Source organism: Lutra lutra, chromosome 7 (assembly GCF_902655055.1).
Source record: "Lutra lutra chromosome 7, mLutLut1.2, whole genome shotgun sequence".
NCBI lineage: Eukaryota > Metazoa > Chordata > Mammalia > Carnivora > Mustelidae > Lutra > Lutra lutra.
The window spans coordinates 29,817,663-29,830,923 of NC_062284.1; the positions used below are offsets into that span (position 1 = coordinate 29,817,663).

The 13,261-nt window shown below is 59.5% G+C and overlaps 1 protein-coding gene across 1 annotated transcript in view; it reads left to right on the forward strand.

The window, feature by feature from the left end:
- CSPG4 (chondroitin sulfate proteoglycan 4) overlaps positions 1–10,992 on the forward strand; it is a 35,731-nt gene extending 24,739 nt beyond the window's left edge. Inside the window, 8 exon segments of the mRNA XM_047738268.1 lie at positions 318–800; positions 1,160–1,336; positions 3,021–3,219; positions 3,308–3,442; positions 3,569–3,735; positions 7,749–7,932; positions 8,230–8,691; positions 8,694–10,992. Coding sequence (XP_047594224.1) covers positions 318–800; positions 1,160–1,336; positions 3,021–3,219; positions 3,308–3,442; positions 3,569–3,735; positions 7,749–7,932; positions 8,230–8,691; positions 8,694–10,063 — 3,177 coding nt within the window. The 3' untranslated portion in view covers positions 10,064–10,992.
- Positions 10,993–13,261: the final 2,269 nt, after the last annotated feature.

Genomic DNA, 13,261 nt, shown 5'->3' on the forward strand with positions numbered 1-13,261 from the left:
TGTCTGTGTCCACACGTCAGTGTGTGGTGATATTGTACGTCTGTGTCACTAACTCTGGAGGCGTGTGATTGTATACATCTCTTAGGGAGTGTGTGTCTCCGAGGCTGTGTGAGCATGGGACTGGGTGGGGAGAAGGCATTGTGAAAGGGTGCCTTCCCCCCCGCCCCAACCAGCTACATGTCTGGGTGTCGTGTGTGTGAACCTGAGTGCGTGTCTGTGTGTTAAGGAGTCGGGGGCTCACGGGGGGGCGTGGAGACTGAGCCTGTTCTGGCCACCTAGGGACCACAATAGCTTCCCCCCGACCCTCTGTCCACCAGGCAGCCCAGGAGGCAGTGGCGCCCGCAGACATCGTGTTCTCAGTGAAGACCCCGCCGCGGGCCGGCTACCTGGTGTTGCTGTCTCCCAGTGCCTCAGCGGCCGGGTCGCCCAGCTTGAACCCAGTGCAGAGCTTTTCACAGGAGGCGGTAGACGCTGGCAGGGTCCTGTACCTGCACTCCCGCCCGGAGGCTTGGAGCGATGCCTTCTCCCTGGATGTGTCCTCAGGCCTGGGTGCACCCCTGGAGGGTGTCCGTGTAGAGCTGGAGGTGCTGCCTGCTGCCATCCCGCTGGAGACGCACAACTTCAGCGTCCCTGAGGGCGGCACCCGCACCCTGGGCCCTCCGCTGATCCGCGTGCTGGGACCTTACTTCCCCACACTGCCTGGCCTCGAGCTGCAGGTGCTGGAGCCACCCCGGCACGGGGCCCTGCGCAGAGAGGAAGGTCCTCAGGAGGGGACCCTTGGAGCCTTCTCCTGGAAAGAGGTACAGCTGTTGGGGAGGCCCTGGGCACAGCCCGGCCCTGCGGGTGGAGCAGGGGAAGCCGCAGGCACTCCCTGTCTGGGCGCCAAGAGAACGCAGGCAGTCCCCACGTGTGGACCCCTCTGTGAGAGATACCTGACGTCAGTCCTCCCTCTCTGGCCATATGGAAGTGCCTGTCCTGTTTCCTTTACTCCTTCCATCCTTTTCTCTGGGCGGAATGGCTGTCCATTCCATGTCCTGAAGCTCTGAGGAGCCAGTCTCCCCTGACACCTGAAGGCAGGGCAAGAAGGGTTCTGGGCTCGAGACTCACGCAGCTCCCAGGCTGGCTGGCGCCTGACCATCCGCCATGGGCCTGCCTGCAGGTGGAACAGCAGCTGATCCATTATGTGCACGACGGGAGTGAGACGCTGACAGACAGCTTCGTCCTGGTGGCCAATGCCTCAGAGGTGGACCGCCAGAGCCCTCCTGTGGCCTTCACCGTCACCATCCTGCCCGTCAACGACCAGCCCCCCATCCTCACCACCAACACAGGCCTGAAGGTGAGAGCAGCCTGGGATCCCCTTCTACTTCCCTTCCCAAAGAGAGGCCCAGCACGTAGCACCCCCTCGCTGAGCCTCAGCTTCCTTCTCTGAAATGGGGGCCATGCCACATGCCTCACTAGGTTGTTGGGAAGAGAGAAGAGTCATGGCACTGAAAACAGAACACAGGTATAAGCCTTCGTTATTGAACATTTTTAAGTGCTGTAAGCGGCCTTGGGAATGGCCATCCTTGGCCCTGATCTTCCCTGGACTCGCCCTCAGCAGGAGGGTTTTTCTAAGGCTCAGGACCAGAACTCCTGAAGAACGTTCTTTCTAGCCCTTAAGGGTGGACTCCAGGGGGAGAGGGGTTAAGCTCCTCCCTTCCACCCACGGCCGGTGAAGGCCACAACTTGGCTTCCTGAACTCCTGCCCCTTAGGTCCCTGCAGAACAGTGGTGCCCTCACTCAGCAGAGGTCAGAGCTGAGGCGCAGGCAGGTCATAACATCTCTCCATGGTCACAGAAGCAGTTATTGGTGGAACAGAAAGGGCATGGCTTGGCTAAGATCACACAAGATAGTGGATGGCCTTGATGCTGGCTTCTAGAGTCAACAGGAGTCAAGGAAGGATTCAGAAGAGAGCTGACTTGGGCTGTCTGTGATGTGAGACACAGGACACCTTTGATGGTAGAGGATGTACCTGTGGGGAGCGGTCCAGCGGTGGGGAGGCCTGCAGAGCAGTGGGGGTACAGGGTATGGACTGCCCTGGAACCGCAGGCAGGTGGTGCTGTGTGGCCTCTTGGCCACCAGGTGACGCTGTCCACCATGTTTGCGTCAGGAGCCCGACGCTAAAGCCCCACCTCCGTACTTTGGTCCCCCCCACTTCCAGAGCTCATCTGGGGTTAGCCTGGGGCTCGGAGAAGGTACCCTGCAATCCCAGAGGGCTCGTTTTCCAGGTAAGGGAGCCCCTCCCCGAGACTGCCCAAGTTGCTTACCCAGCTAGGGTCACGTAACAAGATCCCAGAAATGGATCTGCCAGGCAGGAGGCTGAGGGGGCGCTCCTCTTCGCTCTGAGCATGGGGAGCGGCTGACCACAGCCCTCCCCCATCTGGTGGGGCCTCATAACTGCCCTGAAAATACCTGAGCCCTCGTTGCAGTGCCGCTTCTGAGCCACAAGCCACAGGACAGAAGCCAACCCTCAGCCTCTCTGACCTCTGTGCCTCCCATGCCCTCCCTTCACCTGGAAGGGGAGCCCATTTATAAACCTCCTGGGGAAGTAAAATCACCATTCCCGTAGTGTGTCCAGCGCATGCCCAGACTCACCATGGAGGGTCTAAAGGGAGGCTCCGGCCCTGCTGATGAGACAGGACCAAGGAAAGATAGTGGCTCCGTCAGTCAGGGCTGGGGGGCTCTGAAGGGAGAGAACTTTGTGAGGGGAAGAGCTGGGGGCTTCCTGAGGTCAGGGACAGGAGTTGGCCTTGCAGGACAAGCAGGATTAGGGCAGAGAGAAGAGACTCTGGGCCCTGGGGTGACGTGGAACAGCCAAGTAGGATTCCTACTTTGTGAGGCAGAGCCCAGCATCGCCGGTGGGCGGGGGGTGGCCGTGGGGGTGTGTGAGCTACAACCTGAGGGTGATGGCCTCGGGGCCAGGGAGGAGTCTGGCAGCAGAGCATGGAGGGGACAGAAACTTCACAGGCTTGTGTCCCCAGATGTGGGAGGGGGCCACGGTGCCCTTCCCTCCGGAGGCCCTTAGGGGCACAGACAGCGACTCAGGACCGGAGGACCTGGTCTACACCATCGAGCAGCCCAGCAACGGGAGGGTGGTGCTGCGGGCGGCACCAGGCACCGAGGTCCACAGCTTCACCCAGGCCCAGCTGGATGGCGGGCTCGTGCTGTTCTCTCACGGAGGTGGGTACTCGGGGAGGCAGGGGAGTGATGCCCTGAGGATGGGGAGCCACCATGGGCCAGCGAGACCCAACTCCACCCCCACCCGCAGGAGCCCTGGATGGCGGCTTCCGCTTCAGCCTCTCTGACGGGGAGCATACCTCCTCTGGACACTTCTTCCGCGTGATGGCCCAGAAGCAGCTGCTCCTCTCCCTGGAGGGCAGCCGAACGCTGACCGTGTGCCCAGGTGGGTCTGCCACGCACAGCATTCCTTGTAGGCCAGGTGACACGCCGGGGTCTCTGCCTCGCCAGCCATCGCAGACCTCGCCCTGGCTCTGGTCCACAGCCAACAGGCCCCTTGTGCCTCTCGCAGGGTCGGTCCAACCGCTCAGCAGCCAGAGCCTGAGAGCCAGCTCCAGTGAGGGCACTGACCCCCAGCACCTGCTCTACCGGGTGGTGCAGGGGCCCCGACTGGGCCGGCTGTTCCACGCCCAGCACGGCAGCACCAGGGAGACCCTGGCAAACTTCACCCAAGCCGAGGTAAGGGCCCAGCTCTCTACAGCCACCACGCAGACTCCGTTCAGCCCCAGGGGGCCCAATCTGCCTGTGCACCTGGGCACCACTCCCACATTATGGACCCCAGGCACTCTCTGGCCCCACCACGCCCCAGGCTGAGCCTGCCTTGCCCTCCAGGAGACACCAGTCCTGTAGGCAGAGATGGGAGAGATTTCAGCCCAGAGCAAGGCTGGGGTCCTGGGGCACGGCTTCCAGAAGGAAGCTGCGGTTGGACCTCAGGAGCTGGAGAGGGTGCTCTGAGTCAGGGACGCGAACATATCCCCTGTGGCTAGTGAGGGGCCATGCTTGGTTTAGGCGTGGAGTTTGAGATGAAGGCAGCTGCTGGGCTCCTGAGAGGTGGGAGCCTGGGGCTGAGGTCTGGAGCCAGCAAGAAGCAGAGTGGGTCCCGGGGGCATGAGTGGACAGAAGACAGACAAGGAGGGTGACGTGGGAGCGAAGCTGCCATCTCTCTTCAGGGCCTAGTTGTTCCAGAGCACGCCAGAGGCCACCAGTTAAACACTAGAACTCATAGCCATGGGAAGAGGTCTACTGCTAGGTTGCTGGGAGTGCAGGGCTCTGTGCTAACTGGTGGGGGGGGGGGTTGGGTGGGCGGGGATGGGGGACAGCAGACATCACTTAAATTAACACCCCTTCCAAGTGCAGGAGATACTTACTGTGAGTGCTGGCAGCCTTGGCTCTCTCCAAAGGCAGAGCAGGTGGGGAACTTTCAGGCATGGGGGGAAAGAGGCAGTTCTCACAAGGGATACACGGCAAAAGGTCTCTCATGTCAGCATCCCCCGGGGCCCAGGTTTTCTGTTCTCATGAAGTCCTGGCTTCTGCCCAGATCTCCTTCCCACGATAAGATATTCAGCAGGCTGGCGCTGCAACCGCTGAGCACCCTGGTTCCCAGGGAGCCGCTGTCATTGGATGCCCAGGAAATAGGAGGGAAGAAGACCAGGCCTTCAGGGTCCCACCCCCACCCACAGCGCTTTCCCCACCCGCCGGCAGTACATGCAATGACTGTGAATGGCCGCCAGGGGGCCAGGCTGGCAGTGCCACCCAGAAGCCGGGAAAGAGGCTTCGTGGCAGAGACTTTATCCTGGCTTTGGGGCAGGGGCAGGGCAGGACTGGGTCTTGTCTTGACAGCACCACTGTCCTGCAATACTGAGTTGGGTGGGGCAAGGATTAGGTGTCCCGTTCTGCAGATAAGGAAACTGAGGTTTACGGAGATCAGGTGACTATTCAGAGCGTGCGTCAAGTGAGAGGCAAAACGAGGAATATGGCTTCTGACTGTCAGTGCAAGATTTCTCTCACCAGAGGATACCACTTGCTCGCAGAGCTGAGAGGCCCCTCCCCATCTTGCCTGTGATTTGCCACCCCCAATGGCACACCTCCCTCCTGCAGGCTTCCATCCTCCCAGGCCACTCCTGGGGGGTCTCTGCTTCCTGCCACCCTTCAGCCTGGACCAGAGGTCACAGCTGACAGTCCTTGAGGGCCACATCTGGACCACAGATGTGTTTTATTTGGCGTGCACAAGGCATTTAATATTTTTAAATTAATGGTCAACATACAACTTTTGAGGGATTTTAAACAAACACACACACACTCAAAAGCCTGATTTCCAGTTTTGGGGTTTTTTTTTTTTTAAGGTTTTATTGATTCATTTAAGAGAGAGTACGTGTGTGCAAGTAGAGGGGAGGGGCAGAGGGAGAAGCAGACTCCCCACTGAGCAGGGAGCCTAACCCGGAGATCATGACCTGAGCTAAAGGCAGATGCTTAACCGCCTGAGCCACCCAGGCGTCCCTGACTTCCAGTTTCGTTTCTTTTCTTTTTTATTCGTTTTAAGATTTTATTTGTTTATTTGACAAAGAGAGAGAGAGAGATCACAAGTAGGCAGAGAGACAGGCGGAGAGAGAGGGGGAAGCAGGCTTCCTCCTGAGCAGAGAGCCCAATGCGGGGCTTGATCCTAGGACCCCAAGGTCATGACCCTAGCTGAGCCGAAGGCAGATGCTCAACTGACTGAGCCACCCAGGTGCCCCTGATCTCCAGTTTCTTAAAAGGTTCTGTTCCCTCCTACAGCAATCAGCTGAGGAGCAACCACCCATTTCACTGGGGCTCTGCTCCCCCTTTAGAACCAAGGTGACCCCCCCTTTAGCATGTGGCTGGCTCCCCTATTAGATGGGGCACTGCTCTCCAGTTCATCACTATCCTGTCCAAGAGTCTCCCACATGCTGGGATGCCAGTTTCCATCTCAGTATTGCACAAGCCCTGTTTTTCTGAGAAGGAAATAGATTCCCCTCCCCTAAAAGAGGAAAACAAGAGATAAGACCAGAGAACACGTTTGGATTAGCAGGGGGAAGAAAGGAGCATACTTCTTCATGGAAGTGAGGACTATCCCTGGGTGTTTACCAGGCAGACAGGCCTGGAGAACAGCAGGTGTGGTGAGAGTGGGGTCAGAGTGGGGTCTTTGTGGTCTGAGGAGAAGCCACTGTATTATCTGAACAAGAAGGACAGTAACCCTACATAGGAGAAGTCTCGCTCTGGCTTCGGTGTTCAGAACAGCTGGAGGGCAGGGATCAGCAGTCAAAGCTGGAACACAGGAAGCTATGGCGATAATCCAGGCCAGAAGTGATGGAGTGCGAGAGAGGGAGGAGTCAAGGACAACTCCACGGCAAGAACAGAGCTGCCATCATGAGAAGCAGGAGGACTAGGAGAGGCGTGCAGGTCGGGAGGCTGTCTAGTCCAGGCCAGCTCTGAGCTGATCCTTAGACATCCTCACGGAGCTGTCAGGAAGCAAGTGGATATGTGAGTCTGGAGTTTGTGAGAGAGCAGTCCGGGCTGGAGACAGAAGTAAGGGGGTCACCCGCAGAGCTGACCTGGGACGACACGTGAGATGTGCCTGTAGATAGAGGAGACTCTAGAGGCCATGCTATAGGCATCGGGGAGAAGAGGGGGGACCATGGAGTCTGCAAAGGAGCAGCTAACGAGACAGGAGGAAAACATGAGAGGGGGCCATGCTGGAAGCCAACGGGTGTTAGAGGAAGGAATGCACGATGATGTCCAGTGCCACGTGCCGAGCAGGTAAACACCATGAGGCCCGTGAACCCACCGTCAGGTCTCACAACGCAGACATCGTGGGTACCCTCGGTGAGGACGGGAGCAAAGGCCTGTGTAGCCTGCACTCAGGACAGCATAGAGCAGGTTCTAGACTATTCTTTTTGGAGTTGTGCTGTAAAGGAGAGCAAAATGTGGAGAGGGGTGACACATGTTGGTGGAAAAAGTGAAGTCACGGGTCTTTTCTTTAAGAGGGAAGAGAGGAGGTGGCTGGGGGGCTGGGTGCGGTCAGTTACGCACCCAAGTAGATTTCAGCTCCGGTGGTGATCTCAGGATCATGAGATTGAGCCCTGCACTGGGCTCTGTGCATAGCGCAGGGCTTGCTGGAGTTTCTCCCTCTGCCCCTCTCCCCTACGCACGCACGTGCTCTTGCTCTCTCTCAAAAATAAATAAATAAATAAATCTTTAAAAGAAAAAAAGACGGAAGAGAGAATAACATGGTTGAGTAATGATGGGAATGTTCTCTTTTTGGGGGGAAGTTTTTGCCATAGGAGAAAGGAGGGAGCTGGTGAAACTGGTGTCCTCAGTGGGGAAGAGGGGCAGGGACCCAGAACAGAAGTGGAAGGACCAGCTGCTGAGAGAGAAGCGTTCGAATACTGCTTTTCTTGCGGGCTCAGAGAGGGGAGGTGATTGGCCTGAAGAAGCAGAGCCCAGATTTCACAAGGCATCAGGCTCTAGATCCAGTGTCCTCACTGCCGCATGATTACCGATCGTGATCCACTGAGCTAGTGAGGGAGAGCACAGGTCACAGACATGGAGCCGGGGAGAACCAGGAGAGTCGACAGTGAGGCTGGGCACCAGGGGCTTGTCAAGGAGACTGCAAGGGGCTCCCAGGCACCATGGGCTCAACCTGCCTCTCATCCCAAAATGGGGTCCCTCCCCAGGTGTATGCTGGGAATATTCTGTATGAACACGAGATGCCTCCTGAGCCCTTCTGGGAGGTCCACGACACCCTGGAGCTCCAGCTGTCATCACCTCCTGCCCTGGATGTGGCTGCCACCCTTGTTGTGTCTGTGTCCTTCGAGGCTGCCTGTCCCCAGCGCCCCAGCCGCCTCTGGAGGAACAAAGGTGAACTGTATGATGGGGGGGACGCTGGGCAAGTCCAGAAAGGAGGGGACACAAGGCTGGGGTCAGCAGCTCCCTCATCAGTTCCCAGGATCTGGGAAGTTAAGGGAGGGTGAGCAGGTGGGGACATTTTGAGGTCAGAGAGGAGACATGATCCTTATCCTCCAGGGGCCCCTGAGCCCCACCCTGGGGTACCTGGTCTGAGGGAAAAGGCACAACCTTGCCTTGGGGGTCCTAGTCTGAGGCTCTGAGGTCTTTCTTCAGTGGACAGGACCTTCATATCCTACGTCCCACCCCTAGGTCTCTGGGTCCCCGAAGGCCAGCGGGCCGAAATCACCACGGCCACCCTTGATGCCTCCAACCTCCTGGCCAGCATCCCGTCACCCCAGCGCCCAGAGCATGACGTGCTCTTCCACATCACACAGTTCCCCACCCGGGGCCAGCTGCTGGTGGCCGAGGAGCCCCTCCACGCCGGCCGGCCCCACTTCCTGCAGTCCGAGCTGGCCGCAGGGCAGCTGGCCTATGCCCACGGGGGCGGGGGCACTCAGCAGGACGGCTTCCGCTTCCGTGCCCACCTCCAGGGGCCAGCGGGGGCCTCCGTGTCAGGACCGCAGACCTCAGAGGCCTTTACCATCACCGTGCGGGATGTGAACGAGCGGCCACCGCGGCCCCAGGCGTCCGTGCCACTCCGGCTCACCCGGGGCTCCCACGCGCCCGTCTCCCGGGCCCAGCTCAGTGTGGTGGACCCGGACTCAGCACCTGGGAGATTGAGTATGAGGTGCAGCAGGCACCCCTCAATGGTTTCCTGAGTCTGGTGGGGGCCGGCCCGGGGCCGGTGACCCGCTTCACGCAGGCCGACGTGGACTCTGGGCGCCTGGCCTTCGTGGCCAATGGGAGCAGCGTGGCTGGCATCCTGCAGCTGAGCGCATCCGACGGGGCCAGCCCTCCCGTGCCCATGTCCCTGGCCGTGGACGTCCTGCCATCGGCCATCGAGGTGCAACTGCGGGCGCCCCTGGAGGTGCCTCAGGCTGTGGGGCGCTCCCCCCTGAGCCGACAGCAGCTGCGTGTGGTGTCAGACCAGGACGAGCCGGACGCCGCCTACCGCCTCACCCGGCGGCCCCGGTTCGGGCAGCTGCTGGTGGCTGGGCAGCCCGCTGCCTCCTTCAGCCAGCTCCAGGTAGACCAGGGGGAGGTGGTCTTCGCCTTCACCAACTTCTCCTCCTCTCGCGACCACTTCGGCATCCTGGCGCTGGCCCGAGGGGCCAACGCGTCCGCCACGGTGAACGTCACTGTCAGGGCTCTGCTGCGTGTGGGGGCTGGCGGGCCATGGCCCCAGGGGGCTACCCTGCGCTTGGACTCCACCGTCCTTGATGCTGGAGAGCTGGCCAACCGCACGGGCAGTGTGCCCCGTTTCCGGCTCCTGGCAGGACCCCAGCATGGCCGCGTGGTACGCGTGCCCCAGGCCAGGACGGAGCCCAGCGATGGCCAGCTTGTGGAGCAATTCACCCAGCAGGACCTTGAGGACGGAAGGCTGGGGCTGGAAGTGGGCAAGCCAGAGGGCCGGTCCCCTGGCCCCATGGGTGACAGTCTCATTCTGGAGCTGTGGGCACGGGGCGTCCCGCCCGCTGTGGCCACCCTGGACTTTGACACTGAGCCTTACGATGCGGCCCGACCCTACAGCGTGGCCCTGCTCAGTCTCCCCGAGCCTGCTCAGACCGAAGCAACGAAACCAGAGAGCAGCACCCCCACGGGGGAGCCAGGCCCGTTCGCCTCCAGCCCTGTGCCCACCGTGGCCAGCGGGGGCTTCCTGGGCTTCCTGGAGGCCAACATGTTCAGCGTCATCATCCCCGTGTGTCTGGTCCTCCTGCTCCTGGCACTCATCCTTCCTCTGCTCTTCTACCTCCGCAAACGCAACAAGACGGGCAAGCACGACGTCCAGGTCCTGACTGCCAAGCCCCGCAATGGCCTAGCGGGCGACAACGAGACCTTCCGAAAGGTAGAGCCGGGCCAAGCCATCCCGCTCACAGCAGTGCCCAGCCAGGGGCCCCCACTGGGGGGCCAGCCTGACCCAGAGCTGCTGCAGTTCTGCCGGACACCCAACCCTGCTCTCAAGAACGGCCAGTACTGGGTGTGAGCCCAGGCCTGGGCCTAGTTGCTGATCAGGCCAGGGACAGGTTTGCTCAGGCCCCGGCCCCATTGCTCCCATGCCCTGGTGCTGTCTGAGTATCCCCAGAGCCAGAGACACCTGGGGACATCTGGTGTGGAGGGTGCTGGGAGGAGGTCCCAGGGGTCTGGGACCAAGCGGAGTCAAGAGCTGGAATCCCCCCAGCTTTCTCCATGCCTGGAGAACTGCAAGGGGGCGGGCCAAGGTCAGAGGCAGGCTTGGAGTCAGTCCCCCTGCCCTGGAGCTAGTTTGGGCTGTCAAAACCAGAGTGACCTCCTAGATATGTCAGGACTCTGGATCCTGGGTCTGTGATCTTGGGTAAGTCACAGCTGACCCAGACTGCCGAGAGGGCAAGGAGAGGAGAGGGCTGGGGAGACAGATGGGGATTCCTGACTTTTCCACTCCAAGCCAGGCCTCCCTTTGTCTCTGCCCAGAGCTGACGGGAAAACTTTTTCCCCTGGTTTTTTAGGGAGATGGTATTCCCTGGAGCAGAGGGCAGGAGGAGGGAGCCCCTCCACTCTCTAGGAGACATAAGCCAGTAGAATAATACATTCAGGGAACAAGATGGGGTGGGTTGCTCTGGGGATGGGTTTATTTAAGGGGGATTGCAAGGAAGCTATTTAAAACAGTGTCGAGCTCGCCCAGACTGAGCTCTGAGCTCCTGAGAGTTTGGGAGGGAGGAAGGTCTGAGGCCAGCTCATACCCAGAGCCCGACCTTGACAGGCTGAGGGCGAGGTAGGCAGTGTGTGTCTGTGGCCCCAGACCTGGCTGGGCTGGGGAGTATGCGGGTCTCAGGCCAGAGGTCACTACGATGCCTGTGCTCCCCCAAGGACTGGGGATGAGCAGTGAGACATCAACTCCATGGGGCCTGGATAAATGGTGTGTGGAGGTTTTGGACAGATGTATGTTGTGTGTCTGACATGCACTGGGCCCTTGTCAAACCGGACTGCACTCCTCTGGGGCAGGCCATCCCACCAGGCCTCAGCCAGCAGACTGGACAGGGCCCCGTGGAGCCCTCAATGTCCACCTCCAGGGGCCTTTCAGATCTCCCCATGCCCCCACTGTGTAGGCAGGTGGCCAGTCTTTGTGGGATGGGACCAAAGCCCTTTGGTTTAGTAGAGACTAGGCCCCCTCCACGGAGCTCAAAGAAACTTTGAAATCAGGAGATGTATTAAACATCCCAGCCATAGATGTCTTAGCCTGAGTTTTGGCCTCCACCACCTTGTCTTCTCACCTACCTCTCAAGTGGTTGGAGCAGCAAAGGTCAGGAGACTGAGGGGTTACATAGGGATCCCAAGGCTGGGACCTGGTGCTGCGGGGGAAATGAGGGGACTGCCACTGGTGCCTTCCCTTGGTTCCCTGGAGATTTTCTCAAGGAACATTTCTGTTGGTCTCCGCCCCCCAACAAGAAGACCGAGGGTGCCCCTTCTTGAAGGCAGGGTAAGCAGCAAGGATTCTGAAAAGCGAGCTGCCCTGAGAGGCCATCCTCTGGTTAGAGACGTATCTGAGATACAGGGTCTCCAGAAGACCCTCTATGAGCTGCTCGGGAGTCACGACCCCTGCCCCTCTCCCTTTTGAGAGTCATGGGCAATGAGGACAGATTCTGGATCCCAGGTGATGCTGCCTGGCAGTAAGTGGATGTCCTCAAAGGAAACACAGAGTGGGAGGTGCAGGATCTGGGACGTTGGAGCCCAGGGCCTCAGCACAGTCAGACGGGGTGGAGAGCCCCAGCCAGCTGACCGGTGTCTGGGGACCAGAAGCACCCCTTCCTTGTGTCTCCATATCGGGAACATCTGAATCAGAAACTAGGGCAAGAAAGGAAACTCCCTCCTCCCCACTGTGTTGTCCCCAGAGCGCCCTGCCAAGATGCCTCTTAGCATCCCCTTCCCATCCCGGCATTCCCCAGATCCTCCTTCACTCTCAAGATGTGGGCAGGTCACCTGGAATCCTGGACTATCAGTGCTGAAAGGGCCCCCAGGGGACCAAGGGCAGGCTGAGAATCAGAGAGGGCTATCTAGTCACACACAGCCAGGCAGCACTAGAGTGAACCAGAGCCCAAGGCCAAGCCAACTCTTCTTGCCACACTGAAGAGCCTGTCCAAGGCCGTAGATGGGACCCCCACAGAGACCCCTCTCCAGCAGGAGTTTCAAATCCCAAGCTGGCTTCCTTCTACAGCCTAGTCTCTCTGGCACCCCTTGGACCAGCCTTATACAAGGGGCCCTGCCAAGGGAGTCTCCATGCCACACCCCAGGCACTCTGCCCTGCCTCTTCCTAGAGCTTGGGGCCAGATCCTCAGGGCCCTCATATCTGACGCCAGACTCCACCCAGGGCGACCAGTTTCCCTGGGAGTGTAACCCGAGACAAGGGTGACAGACCCGCCAGGCAGGATCTGGCCTCATCTCCTATTTCCCGCCCCTCCCAGGACTGACGACACCCTCTCTGTTCGCTCAGCCCAGCCTGTCCTGCCCCCACAGGGAGCTGGCACAGGCTGACACTGCTCCAGCTCCTTTAAGCCTCTGCTGACCAGGGGGCCAGCACCCAGGGCATTGCGCACAGGGCTCCATGAGGACCTGGGAGAAGGTCTTTCACTGGAACACAGAATCTGGAACCCACTCTAAATGTGGGGCCTCCATTTAAGTAAATCCCTTGCAGATTTCAGACAGGCCCCCAAGGCTTAAAGAGATTGTTATCCACTTTGCAAAATAACTTACTATCCCCTTACTTTAAGAAGGCAGCTCCTCCCAGGCACTGAGATAGAAGCCAACCTGGGCACAGGTGTTTAGGAATGTGTGGGAGCACTCTGACCCGCTTCTTTACACACACACACACACACACACAGTGCACTTATGCACATGGCTGTGTACCTTTAGACCTTCAGATGCACCCCGCCAACATAAATGCCTGCCCACGTAATCCATATGGCCGCACGTCCATACAGGCGCACACACAGACTTGGGAGAGAAGTACTCTGCACTTGTGGGCCCTCCTAAAGGCCTCAGAGCTGCCCATGGGGAACCAAGGGCTGGGACTCCCTGACAATCCAGAGGCCCAGACTGACATCAGCAAACCCAGGAAGCAGAACCACAGCAGGAGAGGGTGTGTGGGGAACGGGGTAGGGATGGCCAGAGGGCCCAGTTCTTGGGGTCCCCAGCATGGAAGTCCTGCCCA